Genomic DNA, 18,835 nt, shown 5'->3' with positions numbered 1-18,835 from the left:
TGTGTGCTTCATCTCCCTCTCATGGCTAACCTACACAGAGGATGACAACTTACCACCGCCAAACCTCAGAGTTACAAACACCTCGGGAATGGAGGTTGTTTGTAACTTTGAAATGTTTGTAACTCTGAACAAAACGTTATAGTTCTTTCTTTTTTCAAAAGTTTACATCTGAATATGACTAAGGGCATGTCTTCACAAGCAACGTTAAAGTGCTTTAATGTGGCTGTGTAATCGCTCTCCCAGCGCTATTAGAAAAACACACCCATGAGGGGACTAGCTACCAGCGCTGGGAACTGAAACTTGCAGCGCTTGGGGGGGTGGTGTTTTTTTTTTTTTTTTCGTTTTTTTTTTTCAAGTTGCAGCGCTGTAAAGTGCCAGTGTAGACAAGCCCTTAGTAAAGTTTCAAATCTGTATTATGCAGAAGAAGAATGCTGCTTGTAACCATCTTAATTTAAATGAAACAAGCACACAAACAGTCTACTTATCTTGTCAAATCTTTTTTAAACTTTCCTTTTATTTTTTTAGTATTTTACATTTAACACAGTACTGTATTTGCTTTTTTTCATCTGTGCTGCTGTATGATTACGTACTTCCGGTTCCAAATGAGGCGTGTGGTTGACCGATCAGTTTGTAACTCAGAGGTTCTACTATATTTCTGTCCGTTACTCTATTGATGCAACTAGCAGAGGTCTGAGCTGTGGATCTAAGCATTCTAACCTACTGAGTACCCATGGGAGAGTCAATATGGTTGCACTTAATGGAATTTCTGTTGTTTAAGAAATTACATACCAAAAAATTAAATTTAAAGAATGCTAATAAGATTTCCCTTGCAACGTTAGTGCATCTCTGTTGTGCATATGCATTATGATTGTCTACGTGATCACGTACTTTTCCGCAGGACCCCTGCCTTGTTCATTTTAAATGGATGGATGAGTGAGCAGCTAATCAATATTTTGTTTTGTTCTCGTCCTTCAGTGTATGGCCTCGGGCCTTGTTCATTGCACGCTGTTCAGACCATGCTTTGAATGCAGAATTAATTTTCTCATGGGCTTTTCTATGACACTCAACTCACTATAGTATCTGAGTGTTTCATAGACATTACTTCACAGGAGAATTGTGAAGATAAATTAAAATGGCATATTCTCTTTTTATGTATTGGGAACTGAAGCATAGATGCTTCAACATCAAAAGTATATGCTAATTTTGGGTGGACAATTTGAGATTCTTATGGTCTGATTTCCCCTCCCTCCTATTCCAAAGCTTAAAGCACTTTCTTTTCAGAGCACAGCTCTCACTGACTTCAGTTGCTGCTGTGATTGCTCAGCACTTCTCTAAATCTTCCCCCCCCCCCAGTATCTCAAGTCAGAACACCCAGAAAATGAGGAAAATTGAATGGCTATTTGTGAAAAGTTTGGTTTAAGTGACTTGCCCAGCAACACATAGGACCTTTGTGGCAGATGCAGGGATTAAATACGGTTTTCAGGGAGGCATTCAAACCAAAGGGCAGTCTTTTATCTTCCTGCAGCCCCCTCCCTCGTTCACTAAACACCTTCCAGTTTCTGCAGCAAATGAGTCACAGATCCTACAGACAACAGCCTCGCTAACCTGATTTATTCAAACACAACCTTGATTCATTTCTTGAGCACTGTCAACTCCACCATGAATGAGGCGAGATCCTCTTAAAAAAAAGTAGTATGTGATCCTGTAAGTAAAGACCTCATTACAATACATATGCAGAAAGGGGTGGAATTAAGGCTACGTGGGAAGCCTTAATTCTGGCACTTCGTAACTTTTGAGAGGTTGGCTTTGCAGCTGTAACTTTCTATAATGTAGTTCTGTGTTTGTAATAAGCTTATAAAGAGTTGTCTACATCACTGGTGCGCAAACTGTGGGGCCTGCCCCCGCCCTCCCTCTCGAGCCCCCCCAGCCCCCCCTCCCCCCCCCAAGGAAGATGCTCAGAGGAATGTTTTTGGGCAGGTGCGGTGGAGCCCGGGCTAGCCTCCACAGGGGGTGTGGAAGGAACACCACGCCCCCATCCCAGCTCCTCTTCTATCCCCAGTTTCACCCCCAACTCCGTCTTCAGCGCAAGTTCTACCGCTGAGGAAGCCTTGGCTATGCAGTAATGGAGGGGGGGTGGTCAAATTCCCTTAATGGTAAGGAGGGACACGAGTGGAAAAGTTTGTGCGCCACTGGTCTATGTATGTAAACTTACTATATATTTTTTATTAAAATAGGTATCATGTTGCAGAAATTCAAAGATTTTCTCTTAATTTAAAAAAAACCTTTCTTTTAAGTGACTTGGTTTCAAAAAGAAAATTCCCCTCTGCCTTACTGAGTTCTCTCTCTCTTCCCCCTCCCCCCACAATTCAAGTAACTCCTCTTAGGATGAATTTTAAGACCATTAATTACTTATCAACTGTATAGAAAGCCTGTTCCCTACTTAAATCTCATAAAGATTACTAATTTCTTGTGTAATCTCAACACTTTGTAGCCTAAATGTGCAGAGGAGATCCTTCAGATGTTGGATTATGGAAACAAGAATAGAACACAGCACCCCACTGATATGAATGCCTCATCTTCTCGGTCCCATGCGGTCTTTCAGGTAAGATGATATAGCACCGAGATTCTCAGATTTCATTGCTCTGCGACCCCCTTCTGACAACAAAAATTACTACACGACCCCAGGAGTGGGGACCAAAGTCTGAGCCCCACCAACCGGGGGGGCAAAGCCCCAAGCCCCAGCAAATCTAACGCCAGCACTGGCGACTCCATTGGAACAGGGTCATGACACACAGTTTGAAAACCGCTGATATAGCATGTTTAATGGCTGATATCTGAGACTTAGTGAGTTTTAAATAATTTTTTTTTAAAGTAATTATTAAGCTTCAGAATGGCTATCTGACTATGGCAATCTTGTTTTATTAGCTTGGGTAGGAGGAGAGAAATGCTGCCCATTTTTACTGTTGTTCTCTCTCAATTTGTTTGCTTTATTTTAACTTTGTAACTGTTATCTAGTACACAGCATTTTGGGATACAGTTTATGTGAAATACATTATAAAAATAAAGTTTGCGTGTTCGTTTCTCTTCCTCTCCCCTCCCTCCCCCCCATGCATCAAATAAAGTTCCCTCAGGAATAGGTTTTAGATACATTTGGAACCTAGCTTGAAGCTGCCATGATGCTTTAAGAAACTGATATGAGAAAAAACATATGCACACCAAAAAACTCCAAAGATCTATAAAAATATTTATACAATATCAATAAATGGTGTCTGAATGCAACAAGGGAGGTAAGGGTAAGTTACTGCATTTGACAAAACATCAACCCTTTCATGACTTTATGCACGTGTATGGTTTTCCCCCACTTGCTTAGCAAGATCCTTGGAGTTAAATATGTCTTTAAAATTTCCTGATCTGGTGATTTTTTTTTTTTTTTTTTTTTGTCTTTGAGATAGAAATAAATAACAAGGCATATCATTGTGATGAGTATTTCCTGTCCTTTCCAAAAAACACTTCGAGTTCTGTTGTGCCCTTGAGGACCCTGGGGTCAAAAGTAGTACTGAAACATGTGTGCATAAAATGCATTGACTGTCTTTTAACCAGTCTGCATTTTTAAGCATGAAAGGTTAAATCAGTTAGGTGTCTCAGTACATTTGAGATACATAGACACTATAACTTAGTGGTGCTTCCATACTGTTAAAGTTGCATCATGACCTCTGTTTAAAGATGGGCTTTCCTAAATCCTCTAAAAGTCAATATGCTTAGTCCAATTTCTTTGAAATTGGGTGTGCCTCAGGAGTTTGCAGGGTGGGATTAATTCCAAATCTGGGTCGCTGTTTGAGCTGGGGTTCCAATGATATAAGCCCTGGGAAAAAATAACCATTTTAAAAAATGTTTCTAGATGGCTTTTTGCCCAGAGCTAGAGATCAAATTGCTGATGTGATCCAAGTCAAAATGGTCTTAGTCTGTTGAGTTTTACCCAGATATTCCATGGCACCCACTAAATCTTTGGAGGACCCAAACTGAGAATACTTTTTAGCTAAGGCACTAATGACTGGATGAATCACAGACCTGTTGATGGCTGTGAACTCACCCTATCACTAACAAAACTAAGGATAAATTAAACAAAAGCCCCCACCTAAAACAAAAAGACTTTGAACTGATTGTCTTGAGGCTGCTGCAGTTTGTGAGTCCTAAATGGCAATTTCATTTTGGGAGGAATGTCATCAAGGTAGGTTGGGGGAAAGGGGATTAGACATGGGAGGAGGGGGTATGTGGGAAAATAGGAGAGGGCTTCAGGCCTGCAGTGAGGAAAGGGGGTTATAGGGAGTGGATTGGATGGTATGAGAGGTAAGCGAGGTTGAGGATCAACGGTGGGAGACATTGCACCCCCAGCTCTTCTGGTGCACCCCAACACTGCATGAAAGCTATTAATAAAGTGTTGGAAGAAGATTAATGAGGAAATTGAATAGTTCTTGGCTGACTGGAAAACGTGTACTGTATGGCACAGAAAAAATTACAAGCTTGGACACCTGGGTTTCTCTCAAACATAAATCTATCCGTATTTTGGAAGAGAAATCCTGTTTGTAATTTTTCTCACCAGCCTTGCCACAAATCCCACCCTCCAACCATTGTGAAACGCTGCTAGGAACGTTATTCCACTGTAACATTGTTGTCCTTCAATCCAGGCACTGCATGCGAGTCAGGTTATAGGAGATGGGGAATTAACAGCTGTCACAGTTCAGGGCAGCTGTACCCGTATTTCCCTTCTATGGTCCTTCTAGGGCACGGACTCGAGGCTCCTGACTCCTCAGCCATCAGCTGTCTTGGGTGTCTCTCCCTCTTGACTGACGTTTTTCCAAACTGCATAGTTCCCTGCCTGCACTGTGATACTCCAAGCAAGCCAGGCTGCCTAAACAGGCCAGCATCTGCACTTTGCTTTCTCTCTGCAGGCTACAAACAGCATAATGGTCATACAGCTCTTTATAAGCAACCACATTTATTCTTAAGCTGAAAGCATTACAGCAAAAACATACTAAACAAGAAAAGAACCTTACACACATGTTAAAAAGGGTACCAGAGGTCACCCCAACTTTAGGCTCTGGTAGGTGTCAGTCCTTCAATACCCACAATAGGGTTTTTCCCCATGCTTACAAGTTCATTACTGTCTCATTCAGAACCAGAACAACCATGAATAGTTCAGTCTTTCCTTTACACAGCTTGGGCCTTTGATCTTGGTGTCCATGGAACCGGTGGTCAGCAGACAAAGGCCCCCTCTTCAGGGTGTAGCTTCAATCGGCTGGGTTTTTGCATATCCTGAGTTGGGGAATTTGTATTTACTCCCCAAGATACTACCCAGGAAAGGTCACACTTTTGTTCCAAATTCTAATCTTGTCTGGTATGCTCAATATATTCCTTTGAAACCCCAGGTCTTATATCTATCACATCTCCCCCTTTGAGAGGTTATGTATGATCACAGCCCACAATACTACATAAACCATTCATTTTATACAATGGACCCCAAAGACAGTTAAACTTAATTCAATAAGGTGTCACAAGGATATTGCCATTGTGACAGATATGGCAATTTTCTGCAATAGAAACATTTTGTATATGAAGAAATGAAGACTTAAGGGGGACGAGTTCCCTGCTTGTAGTGGGGAGGCTTGTGTACAATAGTAGGGAGGTCTGATGGTGCTGCCCGTGGGAGCCAGCTGAGGTCACTCAATTAGGGTGAGCTGCAAACAGAACGGGGCAGACAAACCCCAAACGCTGGTGGATATTCCAATATTTAGATTTATCAAGCCAGCACAAAACAGCTTCTATATTACCATATAGGTTACTCAGAAGTCCAAACAATGCAGTTCCCTTAAAGTACACAGCCTCAGGCCTCTGTCCAGACACACCTGTCCGATATGATGATGATTACTGAAAATCTTATCTCATCACATAAAAGAAAAGGTTCTTCCAATCCCAAAGGATCAGCAACTTACCCAGGTTCAATTATAACTTAGATCTTACCCAAAATACACGCTTATAGCCAATTCTTATTAACTAAACTAAAATTTATTTAAAAAAAAAAGAGAGAGAGAGAGAGAGTGTTGGTTAAAAGATCAATATACATACAGACTTGAATTCAATTCTTGAGGTTCAGATACACAGCAGAGGTGAGCTTGTAGTTGCCAAAAGTCCTTTTAGATATAGTCCATAGGTTATAGTTCAATGTCCATATTCAGGGTGGCTCCAGTCAATGACAGGGGATCTCAATCCTTGTGGCTTAAGGGTTTCCCCCTCTTGAAACCCAAAGCAGATCTGAGATGCAGAAGGATCGTGTCCCGAGGTTTTTATACATTTTCAGCAGCCTTTTGGCCTGAGAAAACAATAGGCTTAACTTTCCTTCTTTTAAACATCAAGGCAATTAGTACAGGATAATTTATCCATTAAACAGTTCAGATACAGGTTACCACAACCTTCAAAGAGACATATAGACAATAATACTATTTCACTCAAGTATCATCATAAATGTTAATATTCCCTTTTTGATCTTTGAATTAAAGCTATAGCAATAGACAAGACTTGTTTGCTTACATCACAAGGCCTGACCAAACACCTACCCTTCTATCTCTAACAATGCATACTTGCATTTCAAAGCTCTATCCATTTACATATCTCCCTAACCTGTCTTTAAAGTTCGGCCATGTCAGGTCAGTCTGTGAGTTAATTAACTCTTTCTGGCCCTGTCACCTTCCAGTGAAATATTATATTACACTCCTAACGTCACAGGAGGGACCTGGTTGGAGGGGGGAGATACACTGAATAGATCAGGGGCTTGGTTGGAGAGTTATGCCAAAGGTCTGATGGGGCTCAGCTGCTATGTGGATTGTTTTTCTTTTTCTTTGGGGGCGAGGGGGGCTGGCCCAGTGTGCTCCTTGGGGGTGGGGGGGAAATGATCTGTACAACTGCCTAAATGATTACTAATTCCTACCAATAACATCTTTTCCTCTTTAAAAAAAACCTAGGAAATTCTAGGGCAAAAAATACTTTAATGCAGAGTTACGGTTGCTTGATGGTATGTCATCCCTTTGCAGAACTGAGTTGAGCAAAACTCATCTGAAAACCAGCAAATGCATGAGCAACTTTAACTTTACCCTCTTTCATCAGTGCCCCAACACACCCCATTAACATGCACATCTTTACTCTGCTAACTCCACAGTTGCTGAAATGTATAAGCCCTTTACCTCCTTTTTATAGTCCATTTACTCTCAGCTATAGGATTACGTATAACATTATTAAAGGACAAAAAAGAAAGAAAGAAAAGTTGCCTATGTCACCTTCCCTCTACTCTCTTCAAGCAGTGCCTCAATATGCGCACAGCGTATACTCATAGATGTACCCACATTAGCTGGAACAGAAGGAAAGTGGCATGGACAATCATTTCCTTTTTGTCCTTTAACAGCATTAGATGGAATCATGTGGGGGTCAAGCTCAAAGTCTTGTCTCTTTCACCTACAGAAGTTGGTTCAATAAAAAAAAAATTACTTCACCTACATCTTTCTGAAAAATCTTTAGCAATTTGATGATAGTTTTGCAGTAATATGGTCAGTTTAAAATTCACTAAGAGGAAATTAAATAAAACAAAAAAGCCTTAACCTTACGCTGCATGGTATTGCTTTGGCTACCTCAAAGAGAAATTTCTGAATCTTGGAATTCCCCTTCTTTGTTTAGCAGTGAAAATGTTGTGTTCGCTATACAAACAAGGGAAATTTCCAGATTTAGAAGTTTCTGCTTGAGATAAACTGCCATAGTAGTTTCCGGTCCAGTTATCCGTCTCTTGAGCTGGCTAGCTGGAATGCAGCTGCTGCAACTGAACTCAGTGAGTACAATGACTAGAGTCAAACTATTTCAACGTGAGCAAAAGTGGAAGACCCATTGACCGAATTCATAGCTATTTTGAGAAAATTCATGAAGATAGTAAAGAATCTTGGATGCAAAAATTGCAAAGAAGGGGGTGGAAAGACCACATGAAGAACCACTTTGCAAAATGCAGTTGAAAGAACAGACACCAGAACCACTGACTTTGGATAACCAGATACAAATATTAGAATCTGAATCAGGATGAAGGTATTGATAATACTGCATTGCCACTGCTAAGTACATCAAGAGAAAGTTGGCCAAAGACAATAAGGAGGAAGTATCATGGTTTTTCAGCCACACATGGATATCTTGTAATAACTCCAGAACTGAAACAAAAAATAGACTAGAAAATTGCAGAATATTTTTTTATGCCTTTAATATTCCCTTTTTTGTTGTTGAGAATCCAACTTTCAATCAATAATCAGCTGCCAAAGGCTGGGCTACAAAACACCCAGTTGAAAGAAGGATAGCAAGTGAACTGTTAGATGCAGTCACTGATGGTTTGAATTATGTGGGAAAGCATAACATTAATACCAAATGGCTGGAGTAATGTGTACAATGACCCAGTGACAACTAACTGTGTGCACATAAGGAAAACTATGGTGTGTGTCAGCGATTGATACTGGAAGCAATAAGGAGACTAGAAAGTACTGTGCTATGCTGGCAAGAGAAGCCAAGGCATTATCAAATGAACTGTACAATTGTGTTTTTAAGAACTACTTGACAGAAAATTTGAAAAAGATGCAAAGTATGAGAAGTGATTTGAAACAAGATGACAACACTTTGGTTACGAATGGCTGTGCATCACATTGGCTAAATCTACTTGGACAAGACCTTACACCAAGTCCTTTGCACAGTGTTGTAGATTTACAAAAGTATTTTTGTAATCACCATGTGCCTGGAGCCTGGTTCAAAGAATTCCAAGCTTCTGTAAAACCTCCATTCCTGGTGACACACTATGGAACAGTCAAATAACTTGCCTAGAAACATATGTTAAAAATCAGCTGCATAATCTCAGGATTGCAAGTGATTAGGCAGAACTTGAAGATAGAGTGCCCAGTATAATTCATAACCAAGGAATTTACCTAGAAGCAAAGAACTTGATCAATCAGGTGAAACCAGTTGCTGTGGCACTTGATGCACTCCACAGGGATAAATCAGCAATTTCAGTTGTGTACAAAGTATAATTGGAGCTACTAATAAATGTAGTGCTTGCACCACACAAGACAGAAGTGCCTTATAAAATCTCTTTTGTAATTACTCCATGTTGACCAACCTCCTTCATCCAAAATATGAAGGAAAGAGATTGTCAGCTGAACAAGAAGAAATTTCAAGGCAGTGGCTACTCAGCAAAAATCCTGATTTTTTTTTTTTTTAACATATTTACTAGCATTTAAAGTAGAAGAATCTCTGTATCCAAAATCAGTGTTTTCATCTGCCCTCAAAGGAAAAAGTTTTCCCTATAACATGGGGAAAATATGAAGAATGTGAATATTCTGACATTATAGAACTGGTGTTGCAATTGCATCAGTGTTTGGCAAGCATAGAACGAATCTTTTTAAACTTTGGATACATCCATTCGGAACTGAGGTATAGGCTCATCATGTATCCATATGACGGGGTGTACCAGGCCCTTTGAGGCCCTCTGGAAGGCCATGCTGTCCTACCACACCCTGCCCCAGAAAAAAGGCAGTAGAGTGGGGACCTCTAAGCAGCCTAGAGAAGCTGCAGGGGAGGAAGCCAATCAGAGCCTACAAGGCTCATATAAAAGGAGTTGCAGGGTCTGGACAGCTCAGTTACTGGCTGGAGCCAGAGGAGGAAGGATACTGTTCCTGGCTGTCTGAGGAAGCTGCAGCAGCTGGACAGAGCAGTCACTAGCTGGGACCAGAAGGAGTGGAAGTCTGGGAGACTGGGGAGAAACCCTGTATAAGCAGGGGTAGAAGCTGTCTAGGCACAGAGGCCTGGGTGAGAGAGAACCCTGATGAGAAGGGCCAGAGACTTATTAGCTCACCAGGTGAAAGGACATGTGAGAGAGGAACCCTGAGAGAACAGGACAGAAATTGTTAGACTCTCTAAGCAAAGAAGCCTGGGAGAGAGACAGCTTAAACATGGAACAGGCTGAGGACCCAAGAAGCTGGTGGGACAAAGTGGGAAGCAGCTCAGAGAATATAGCAATAGACAATAGTGACGGAAACAGCAGGTGGCTGCTAGTTGTAGGGTCCCTGGCTTGGGACCCAGAGTAGTGGGCAGGCCCGGGTCCCCCCACCGGCCACAGACAGTGTGGCCAAGGGCCGAGAAGGCAAAACGTTTTGTTTGGAGCCCAAGAAGGGCCCAGAGATGGGATTGATGACTTTGGAGAGGGGCCAACCTTTCATTGAACTATTACCCCGGAAGGGGTTTGTTTTCTGTCTGTTTCACGTGAAGGCTGCGTACTGAAAACCCATCTGAAAGAGAAACTACTGTCAAAGGATACCGAAAAACAAAGAGCGCAGCACGCATCTGGCCAGCAGGAAGCACTCACGAGTGGCCACACCTTTATAATCCGACAACATCAAAGTTGGTCTTCTGCTACAGAATTCTGCAGGGCCAAGTGGATCTGGATTGGCAGTCTGCAACTCTGCATGCTTCTGGGTACGTCTATACTTACCTCCGGGTCCGGCGGTAAGCAATCGATCTTCTGGGATCGATTTTATCGCGTCTAGACAAGACGCGATAATCGATCCCGGAAGTGCTCGCCGTCGACGCCGGTACTCCTGCTCCACGAGAGGAGTACGCGGAGTCGACGGGGGAGCCTGCCTGCCGCGTCTGGACCCGCGGTAAGTTCGAACTAAGGTACTTCGACTTCAGCTACGTTATTAACGTAGCTGAAGTTGCGTATCTTAGTTCGAAGTGGGGGGTTAGTGTGGACCAGGCCTCTGATTGCTTAGTAGTTCAGGCCTACAATTCTGCATTGTCATTCTCATATAATCAAATGTTTTCAACGTGACATGTATTACTTCCTTGAGGAAAAACTAACCAAAATATTTACTAAACATTCCAATGTTCAGTATTATCATTACATATATTAGTATTACACCCACTGCAGTTTTACTTTTTATTTGTACAAACTTAAATTAATCTCTGAATCTACTGCCACAATTTGAATATGTAAATAAAACTAAGTATTATGTGCTGTGCATTAATAAGTTTTTAAAATAGGAAATGCCTTAAACTGTAACTGACTTTTTTTCCTGGGGCAGTAAAAACATGATTTTACCTGGTAGAAACCACATCTGGTAAATACCATGCCATCTCTGCAAAGATGATATCTCCAGATTATTATTATCCAGTCAAAGTTTCTTCCATATTCATTGCAACTTCTCTCATCCAATTAGTCCTTGTAAATGAGCTAGAACTTGAACGTTTGCTTGGGGTTTACCTTGTCTTTTTTAGATCTATGTTGACCAAAATATTTAGTTGGCTTTCCCCTAAAAAATTCTGTTTTCTTTTTCATTGCATAAACTTGTTCAAGAACCAAGATTCATTCTGTCAACAAAAGCAATCTTCTACCTTATTTTATATTTGTTTGTATCTTATGTGCAGGATTATTTAGACTAGAGCTGGGTAAAAAAAAAATTATTTTTTTCCCCAAATAGTAATTTCACTGAGAGATGCATTTGGGAGTGGAGTACCAAAACATATTTGGTCTGACCCAAATTTCCAAATAAAGTTCTCAGATGCATGTTTGTCAACCAGAGGCAGGGGATCCAACACAACCAACTGCAAAGAGTGGCTCACTAAATGTCTGACTGTTATAAGTATTTTTCTCAGACATCCGAGCACCCTTGTCTATATCTAGACTTTGGCCCTCAGGAAAGTGCACAGTGTTCAGGAGTTTTGTATACACAAAGAATACTTTACTTCTGTCTCGCTGCAGAGGTGCCAGAGGACAAGTTATTCACCAGTGAACTCGGGTAACATCTTTCACCACCTGACCTTTGGGCTGGCTGTGGTGGTACTGCCCACACTTCAACACTATGGACATCCGAGCCACAACATCTATCATATAAGATGCTTTACTGAGAGACTCAATGGAAATGTGTGCCTGTCACAGTTCCTTTCTTTCCTCCCTTACCATAATAATAGTTTCAGCTGGTGGATTGGAGTGCTCACCTAGATCTCCATCCTCCACAAGTTTTATGAACTCTGAAGGAAACAAGATGCCACGTCATGATACTGAAGATAAGTGTTATTTGTCTGGCTTGCAAGGTTTCTCACTCTGGTCAAATCTTCCAAACCTGTCCAAATTCTGATGGGCAAGATTAGGGCCATGTATTCGCCAACTATTAAAGGATGGTTTGATCTAGCCAGATGCATCTACGTTTTTCTGCTCTGGGAGTATAGCCTCCACAAATGACTCATCTCCCATGGAAAGATGTCTTGGTAGTCTTTTTTAGTATAGATTATAGTCAACATCACAAATGGTTTATAAAGTCTGTTTTGCATCACCTGTTCTATAAGTGAAGTGAATCACAGTTAGGTCTCTTACCATTAATTGGTGATGCCCATTGAGTCCAGTTCTGCTCCAGGGTCAAGGAAGGCCCGATATCACTGACTGTCTTTCTCCGGACTTAGGTCAGGAATTACTCTGTGAATGCCCTCTGATATTGTTGATTCAGGAAGTTTTTCTGAATGTGAATTGGTATGTATCCAAGATGCTGTCAATAGCCCTCGCATGGCAGTTTTGTCCCGACACCCAGTGTTTGACATTGGAACTACAAGTCCTGTTTTCCAGTTTACTGGATCTCAAGGTTTACTGGATCCGAAGTGTTTCCATCCATGTCAGAAGTTTATTGGATCTGCAACTAGAATCTTGGATTGCTGGAACAGTTAGGGCAGGTCTACATTTAAAAAGCTGCAGTGGCGCAACTGCACCACTGTCACATTTTAGTGAAGATGCTCCTACACTGACTGGCATAGTTAATCCACCTTCCTGAAAGATGGTAGCTATGTTTACTCCTGTTGACATAGCGCTGTATACACTGGAGTTTAGGTTGGTATAACTACATTGCTCCGGGGTGTGGATTTTTCACACTGCTGAGCAACCTGGTTATACAAATGTAAGTTTGTGGTGTGGACCTGGCTTTAGTTGAGGATATTCTGCTTGAACAACCGGAAGAGAGAATTTGAGCAGTTCATAGGGGAGTGAATTGGTGACCGTCATTCTTATTACCCTTGGAACAATTTTAAAACTCTTTAACTTCTAGTTGGATGTCATTTGGCTGCTATTCCAATTTTCCACCTTCCTAGGTGTGTGCATGGCCACGTGCACAATTGTCAGAGATTTTTGCCTTAGCAGTACCCATAGGGTTGGCTGTAGCGCCCTCTTGAGTGCTGCGCTCAGCATTGGTATACTAGGCGCTGCCAACCCTATGCCCTCTCCGTTCCTTCTTACCACCCGTGAAGGTCGGAGCGCCTTGTCTTGCATCGCGGTCTGACCCCCTAGTCCAGCCAGGAATCCGACTCATGGGAGTGGCAACGTGTCCCGGCCCCTAGTAGGGTCATGTGCCCAAAGCGGGCCCGGCAGCCAAAGAGCAAGTAGGCTGACCGCCACTGTAGATGCTGAGCCAGGTGACGGACCCGGCCAAGGACCCGGCATCTACGGGCAAGCCGGTTATGGGACTATCCCCTAAAGCAGCAGAGTGTCCCAGACCCAGGCACCGCCCCCCTGAGCCCCGATTAGAAGACACAGGTTCCTGATGCCATGGTCTTGTCTGCAAGGCACAGGACACTTGAGTCGCAATGCTGATCCCCATACTCATAGTACCGTCGGACCTCCTGCCAGAGTTCTCCACGGCACAGATCACCATCACCTAAGCGTCAATTTTCCCCCTGGTGCGGGATCGTTCCAGTCTCCGCACCAGTCTCCAGCTCCCTGGTACCTCTCTTTGGGCAGGCACCTGTCCTTGCCCTCTCCTTACTTTTTGCCAACGAGGGCCAGTTGGCAGACTCAGGCATTTACGGCTCCGCCCTGGTCACCGGAAGGACAGTGGTCTGAGCCTGAAGGGGAATTTAGCCCCTGGCCTATAAAAGGCAAATCACCACAGGCCCGCGAGACCGGCGTGGCTCCTGCGGCATGGAGGCAGGGGCCATGGCCCACTCAGTGGCAATACTGGAACCCGTGGGGTGTACTTGTGATGCCGGTCCCGTACTCCCACCATTCCTACCAAGCCACATCGGACAAGCTGCCCCCAGCATAGCCGGCACCCATGTTGGATCATGGTGCTGAATCCAGCACGGGAGCAACACAGTGGGCCCTGATGCCCAAGGAGATGTCTCCAGATGAGCACAGGGAAGCCGCCCCTCCCTCTGCTGTGCAGTCATCTTCATCATCTCCGGATGAAGCAGTAGCGGGCCCCTCGCAAACGAGCAGCCCACGTCCCTTCTCCCACCCACTCACCCACCCGACGACTTCAAGGAGCACCAGGCCCTGCTCAAAAGGGTGGCTGCCAACCTAAACTTGGAAGTCAAGGAGCTAGCTGAGGAGTCCAACGACCTCTTTAATGTTATGCCCTCCTACACCCCAGCCCAAGTCTCATTGCCTGTCCACCTAGAGATCCTTAAAATTGCCAAGTCTATGTGGCAAACCCCCTCTTCCATTCCACCTACCTCCAAGAAGGCAGAAAAGAAGTACTATGTCCCCGCAAAGCGATCAGAGTATCTGTACACCCAGCATCCAGCGGGATCCCTGGTTGTGTCCGCCGTCAACGAAAGGGCCAGGCAAGTGGCACAGCTAAAAATAAAGACACCAAGGGGCTGGACTTGTTTGGCAGGGAAGTTATTTGGATAGCCAGCCTGTCTATCCATCAGGCCCTGCTAGGCAGATATAACTTCAACCTGTGAGACTCCATCAGCAAGTTCAAGGAGGGCCTCCCACATGACCGAGTCCAGGAGTTTGCCACCTTGGTGGACGTGGGCAAAGCGGTGACAAGAGGTGCCCTCCAGATGGCCTGGTACACTACAGACTCGGCAGCCAGGGTAGTCATCTCCACGGTGGTCATGAGGTGCAGCTCCTGGATACAGTCCTCTGGGCTGTCCCAGGAGATGCAGACCTTCCGTTTGAGAGAGCAGGGCTCTTTTCGGAGCTGACCGACTCACAGCTCCACGGCCTTAAAGACTCCCGTGCCACCCTTTGTTCCTTGGGCCTTCACACCACTCAGCAGGCTAGAAAGCCATTCCGTCCGCCTCCGTCGAGGTCCTGGGGTGTCCCCTGGTCCAGCTCCTACAGAAAGAAGGACAGAGACAAAGGATTTAAACGGAGTCCCCCTTCATTTTCCTGTTCCTCCGCCCAGCCTGGTTCTTCCAGAGGCCAAGGAGGCCAGAAGCAGGCATTTTGAGGATGCGCCCAAGGACGGCGCCCCAGACACTTCCCAGGCTCCATACCCCTGCTCTTTCCTCAACCCCTTGTACCCCTTCTGGTTGGCCTGGTCGTGGCTGACCTCGGACTGTTGGGTGCTCGACATAGTATCTTCGAGCTACACCCTGCAGTTCGTGGAGCTCTAGCCTTCTACATTCAAAGGACCACGCCATTCTGCAAGTTGACGCAATTGTTTGTTGCGGTGGCCTACAGGATGAAAGATCGTCCAGTGTCCGCTCAAAGAATTTCTTCTTGGATGGATGACTGTATTCGCTGTTACAATCAGGCAAGGTGCCACCTCCAGCAATCGTAACTGTCCATTCAACCAGGGCACAGGCCTCCTCAGCAGGTTTCCTAGCCCAAGTGCCTATCCAGGACATCTGTAGGGTGGCCACCTGCTCATCCATCCACACATTCACGTACCATTACGCACTTACCCAGCAGGCCCGGGATGATGCTGGCTTCGGTAGAGCAGTACTGCATGCCACTAGACTATGAACTCTGAGCCCACCTCCAAGGATACTGCTTGTGAGTCACCTAGAATGGAATTGACATGAGCAAGCACTCAAAGAAGAAAACACAGTTACCTACCTTTTCATAACTGTTCTTTGAGTTTTGCTCACGTCAATTCCATTACCTGCCCTCCTACCCCTCTGTCAGAGTTGCCAGCAAGAAGGAACTGAGAGCGCATAGGGTCGGCAGCGCCTATTATACCAACGCATGAGTGTGGCACTCCTGAGGGCGCTACAGCCAACCCTACGGATACCACTAAGACAAAAATCTTTGAGTGTGCATGTGGGCGTGCGCACACCTAGAATGGACTGGACATGAGCAACACATCTCGAAGAACAACAGTTATGAAAAGGTAGGCAATCTTTTTTTCCACAATGTGAATGGACAGGCAATTCTGCTGAGCTACAGTTACTTACCAGTAACTTCTCTTTACTGAAGATCAGAACATCCACTCTTTTCCTACGGCACTTGGGACTCTACACTGTGAATCTAAAAAGTATTCTGCCTTTTTGGAAGAGACACGTTACATTTAAAATGACAATTGCATTTTATACATCTCGAAGACAGAAAAGCCATTTTAGTCTGAAGTCTGCAAGAATGATTTGAAAGTGCATTGTGTCTTTAGCAGGTAAACTTGATTTTTTTCCTATTACTATGTAAAGTGGGGAGCATACAATATTAGGACTTATTGGAGGGGAGCAGATAATCTTTAAAATTATCGCACTCTGGCCCTCTCCCTTTAAATAGTAATTTCTGCTTAATACTTCAGTATGTACAGACTGACAACTCTAGGCAGTAGATTGTAAACACCTGAACAAACATTTTTATGTAACTATCGTTATGATGTGAAATTGTATTGTCCTTTAAATAAGAGCCATTGTTTGGGGATAGGTTGGTGGGGGGGGGGGGTTGTTTGTTTTTAAATCCTTGCAATTTTTTTTTCTTTATAGATTTATTTAAGGCAGCAAGATAAAACAGCAAGTATCAGTCAAAATGTTCGTATTGCCAAAATGTCCCTCATTGACCTGGCAGGGTCTGAACGTGCCAGTGCCACAAATTCCAAAGGAGCTCGTTTTAGAGAAGGGACCAACATTAACCGTTCACTGCTAGCTCTTGGAAATGTCATTAATGCCTTGGCGGATCCAAAGGTAAGTGCTGCTTTGTTTCAAATACAATAAACGTGCACACATGTCAACTTTTCCTTATACTGTTTAACCAGAGGGAATATCATATTAAAAAGAATACAACCTTGTATTATATTTTCTAATTTGTGCACTAATTTAGAAAATATATAAAAACTTCTTTCTCTGTGGACTCTCACTATAGGAATTGTCTGCTATACTTTGCAATCACTGAACAATCTAAAGCAGCTTAACTATTGTATGGTGAGCACGCATTGAGTGCCAATGTCACATTTCAGGTGCACTTACAGGGTGGGGGCCTTTTATAAGAGTCCCGAATGCTTCTTGTATCACTGGTGCTAGCAGTCTCAGTACCAGCATCTTGTCCTTGATTGCCAAATTAGTTTAGTTAGAATTTTTGTAGTAATTAGGTAGCTTAACTATATGTAGTTTTTTATATAAAAATGGTGGGAAAAGCAGTGTGCTACATTTAGCTTTAGTACATTTATCCAATGAGAAATATGTCCAGGCTTTAAGCATTGTGCCTGAATAAAGTGTCACTCTAGGATCCCCTTGTTAGGTACCTAAAATGCCTCAGAGAGAGAGAGATTCATAAGGGTAAATAAGTTTTTGTTCCTGTGCCACAAACCTTACATCCTAGAATTCATGTTTGTAAAAGGAAATCTTTTTGCCTTCGGGTGTATAATATTCATGTCTCCTAAACCCTTGCCTGCTTCCCTGATACTAAATTACCTACTGTAGATAAAGAAGAGGAAGGATTATGTCTCAAGATTCATTAAGTGGCTATTTCTTCTCTGAAGTTTGCTTTAGGTCATTTTAAATAACACAAAAGAGAAATTGTTTGAGACATCACAATAATGAAGTGAAGTTTGTAATACTGCAGCTAAAGAGTATCATTGAGAATCACAGAGTTTGTAAGGTACACGTAATTAACAAAACATTAACATGTGCAGAATGTGAGTGTTTTATGGCTTTCAGTGTTTTATTGCCCTTTCTAGCAAACTTCATTCTTCACCCATTTGTTGTAAAATGTTACTTGAACGGTTTCTCAGATCTGTATCCCACAACCTGGTCTCTATTGGAATGTGACCCTGCTACTTCCTGGCTGCTCTTTTAGAACCACTGGGGTTATGTTGTTTGACCATTTCTTCATTACATTATTTTCCTTCAGTTTCTTCATGGGCTGCCATCTCATCTAGGTAGGTTAGTGAAATCCAAGCTTAGGTGAAGGACTCTCTTCTTGTACAATATTTCCCAATGATGAAATAACGTGTCACCATTCAAAGTTTATGCCAAAGATAAACCAAACCATTTATTTTTCTTTCCCATCTCTTCTCCAAAGCCTCCAAGCATATTCAGAGAGACTTGTGTGCATAAACTAAATACAAAAAGAGTATAGCGCTATTCCTGATAGAGTACCACGCTGTTCCAGAACTCATTCTTCTTGTTCATGGCCTTTGGGGAAAAAAGTCAAGGGGAAGTAATATCTGTCCAAATATTACAAAATTTAAAACTATGTAGTCAAGCCTGTTCTGAGCAGGCAGGAGTTGGGGCAGCAAAGCAAATGTAAAATCCATTCCACCAGAGGAATAGCCATTTCTGTGACTCATCTCCATAATTACTTCTGAGGGAATTTTGCGCCACTGCGCAATGCAGAATTTTGCAGAAATTAATGTGTGCCCAGAATTTCCTTTCCCCCACCGAAATGGACTGCAGTTTGCTGGACGCCACTAGGGGCTGCTGAACTCCTCCCCTCGCGCCCCTCCCCCCCCCAAGCCCAGCTCACGCATAGAAGACACTGCCTGGGGAGTTGGGTGGGGGGAGCTAAAGGGTTCCTGGCAGCTGCAGTTCCCAGTATGCCCTGAGGGAAGGG

At 43.4% G+C, this 18,835-nt stretch overlaps 1 protein-coding gene across 1 annotated transcript in view; it reads left to right on the top strand.

Annotated features, from left to right (window-relative positions):
• The window catches only part of KIF18A (kinesin family member 18A), a 115,354-nt gene that overhangs the window by 16,579 nt on the left and 79,940 nt on the right, over positions 1–18,835 (top strand). Inside the window, 2 exon segments of the mRNA XM_065403923.1 lie at positions 2,492–2,602; positions 16,771–16,968. Coding sequence (XP_065259995.1) covers positions 2,492–2,602; positions 16,771–16,968 — 309 coding nt within the window.

This window comes from Emys orbicularis, chromosome 4 (genome assembly GCF_028017835.1).
Source record: "Emys orbicularis isolate rEmyOrb1 chromosome 4, rEmyOrb1.hap1, whole genome shotgun sequence".
Lineage (NCBI taxonomy): Eukaryota > Metazoa > Chordata > Testudines > Emydidae > Emys > Emys orbicularis.
This window is presented reverse-complemented; position numbering and strand designations above follow the sequence as displayed.